The following is a 2,641-nucleotide window of genomic DNA, read 5'->3' on the forward strand; positions in this document are numbered from 1 at the left end:
TTTGGCATTTATAAGCCGCCCTCTTTCCCTATTTCTGGCGAGGATGTAGTCGATTTGGCTAGAGTGTCTGCCAGAGCGGTAGGTGACTAGGTGACTGGCAGGTTTCCTGAAGTTGGTATTGCAGACCATAAGATCGGTTGCATCACAGAACTCCAGCAGTCTGGTTCCCTCCTCGTTGCGGGAACCGAAGCCATAGCCTCCATGTATGCCATGGAAGCCTCCAGCACGACGTCCGACATGACCGTTGAAGTCTCCAGCCACAAAGATAAGGTCCCTGTCACTCGTCGACGAGGTAGTTTGCAAGAAGGTGTCATAGAATTGGTCTTTCAGACCATCTGGTAGCCCCGGTTGAGGTGCAATATGATGTCAGGTACAATAACAGTAGTTCAACAGAACTTGCCGAACATTTTAGCTTTATGAAGAATTAGGTCAATCCTTTAAAATATTATTATTATCATCATCATCATCATCATCATCATCATCATCATCATCATTTATGGTTTCTTTTCATTATAACTTTATTTCAGCTGCCTTAGTACTGGGCATCCTCCAGAGGCCAAGAGTAGCAAGAGCACTTTTGTTTTGCTATGCATGCTAAAATTATCACCACATTTATTCCATTTTAGATGGAGATTGCTTTCCGTAGTATATTGGCTGTACACATCAAGGTTATCTTTTGTACTTCATGAAGATTGAAGTTACCAAGGAGTTGCTTAATATACTTCTCAGCTCCCTTCTTTATCATTCCCAATGCACCAATTACTACTGGTGTTATCATAGTACTAAGCTTCCACATTTTTGTTATTTCAATTTGAAGATCTTTATAGTGACAAAACTTTTCATATTCTTTTCTTGAGACATTTTGATCTTGTGGGACAGACATATCTATTAACAGACAAGTTCTTCTGTTGTAGTCTTTGATCGCAATGTCTGGTCGATTGGAATCAATTTTTTTTGTCTGTATTGGGAAGTTCCAAAGGATGGTGATGCCCTCGCCGTTTACTACATCCTCTCGATGGTGCCTGTACCACTTATCATGGGATTTCATTTGTTAGTATTTACAAGCATTCCAGTGTATGTACTGCCCTAGTCTCTGTCATGTCTTATGCAGTACTCCTTTTCAGCGAGGACTGGGCAGCTAGAAACAACATGATCAATTGTTTCTTTGAATTTTTCGCAAATTTTGCATGAGAGGTCAGATCCATCTTTAAGGACATTTACATCGTAGTTTCTGGTAGGTAAGCTCTGATCTTGCACTGCAATAACAAACCTTTCTGTTTCCCCTTTTAGACCTGTCCCTTGTAGCCATTGGTGTGTTAGATTTTGATCAATATCTGGCTTGGACAGACGGTTAGGGTATTTTCTATGCAGGAAAATTATTATTATTATTATATTATTATTATTATTCAAAATATTACATGTGAATTTTATGAGCAAAAAATGCAATTTTGAGGTTTGGTGACAACAAACCTCCCCATAGCTCAGGAATCTTTCTTAGGATTCTTGCAGATTACAGGGTGGCACTTTTCTACAGAGTAACAGTACATATCTCAATTCCAATTTTCTTCAATTTCTTAGGTAAGTTTTTGAGTGTTGTGCCAAGTGCACCACAGGAATAATTGTCCCATTTCTATCTTGCAAGCTCTTCATCTCTCTGGCTTGGTCTTGATATTTCTTAATTTCCTAAATTTCTTTGGTATCCACTCTACTATATATGGTATAGCAAAGTCTATGATTTTACACTGTCTTTTTTTTTTAATTTTTTTATTTATTTAGTTTTTGTCCTCCAAGCTCATATCTGGTATCTTTAATTCTTTATTTCAGTGATACTTCAAAAGTGCTACAATACATACTTTTACTGAGTGAAAGAAATTATATATTTACATAATTTCATCTTCTAATTAAACTTGATGTGATTTTCATGTTATTTTATTGTAGGTGTTCATTCATTTTGCAAATTCACAGTCAAGTACAATCGAAACAGAAATTGATTTACATGCAGATTTGAAATTTGTCGCAGAAAAATATGGCAACTCACCTCAAGGTAAATAAATTTTTCTTCATTTGTTTTTTTTTTTTTTTATTTCACTTTATCAATTTAGAAATTCCCTCCTCTTCATATGTTAACAGATTTGGTCTTGGCACTTTGACAGTCTACCATTCAAACCAATCAACTTTTAGCTGTCACAAAATCAGCTAAAGTAATTTATTCAAAACAGCCTATTATACTGACAAAATATTGTCCCAAAAATATATTTTGTTGTTATCATTTCATGATTTAAATATCATATTGGTCACTTAGTATTATTTTCAGTACTAAACAATTAAACTTTGATGTTTGTAATGGTTGACATGTCTCATTTGAAATATCTTCAAGCTACCCTGGCTTTTTACCCTACTTGGTCTTAAAGCAAATGAAATTCTTATGAGAGTGAATAGATGTTATTGGCAAAAAATATCACCCAACCAGATCTAATGGCCCCTGGTTTCAGTAATGCTACAGCACTAATGAAACAAAAGTTAATTTGTTAGTACCAGTTATTTCAACAGCCTACCAAGAAGACATTATCTCTTTTACTCTCTCTCTCTCTCTCTCTTTCTCTCTCTCTCTCTCTCTTTCTCTCTCTCTCTCTCTCTCTCT

General features: G+C 35.9%; 1 protein-coding gene across 2 annotated transcripts in view; it reads left to right on the top strand.

Annotated features, from left to right (window-relative positions):
• The window catches only part of LOC106884520 (phospholipid-transporting ATPase ABCA7), a 289,592-nt gene that overhangs the window by 246,557 nt on the left and 40,394 nt on the right, over window positions 1-2,641 (top strand). For both annotated transcript variants that reach the window (XM_052969717.1, XM_052969718.1), the window contains exon 47: window positions 1,939-2,044. In XM_052969717.1, coding sequence (XP_052825677.1) covers window positions 1,939-2,044 — 106 coding nt within the window. The remainder of the gene's footprint in view (window positions 1-1,938; window positions 2,045-2,641) is intronic.

Source organism: Octopus bimaculoides, chromosome 7, assembly GCF_001194135.2.
Source record: "Octopus bimaculoides isolate UCB-OBI-ISO-001 chromosome 7, ASM119413v2, whole genome shotgun sequence".
NCBI lineage: Eukaryota > Metazoa > Mollusca > Cephalopoda > Octopoda > Octopodidae > Octopus > Octopus bimaculoides.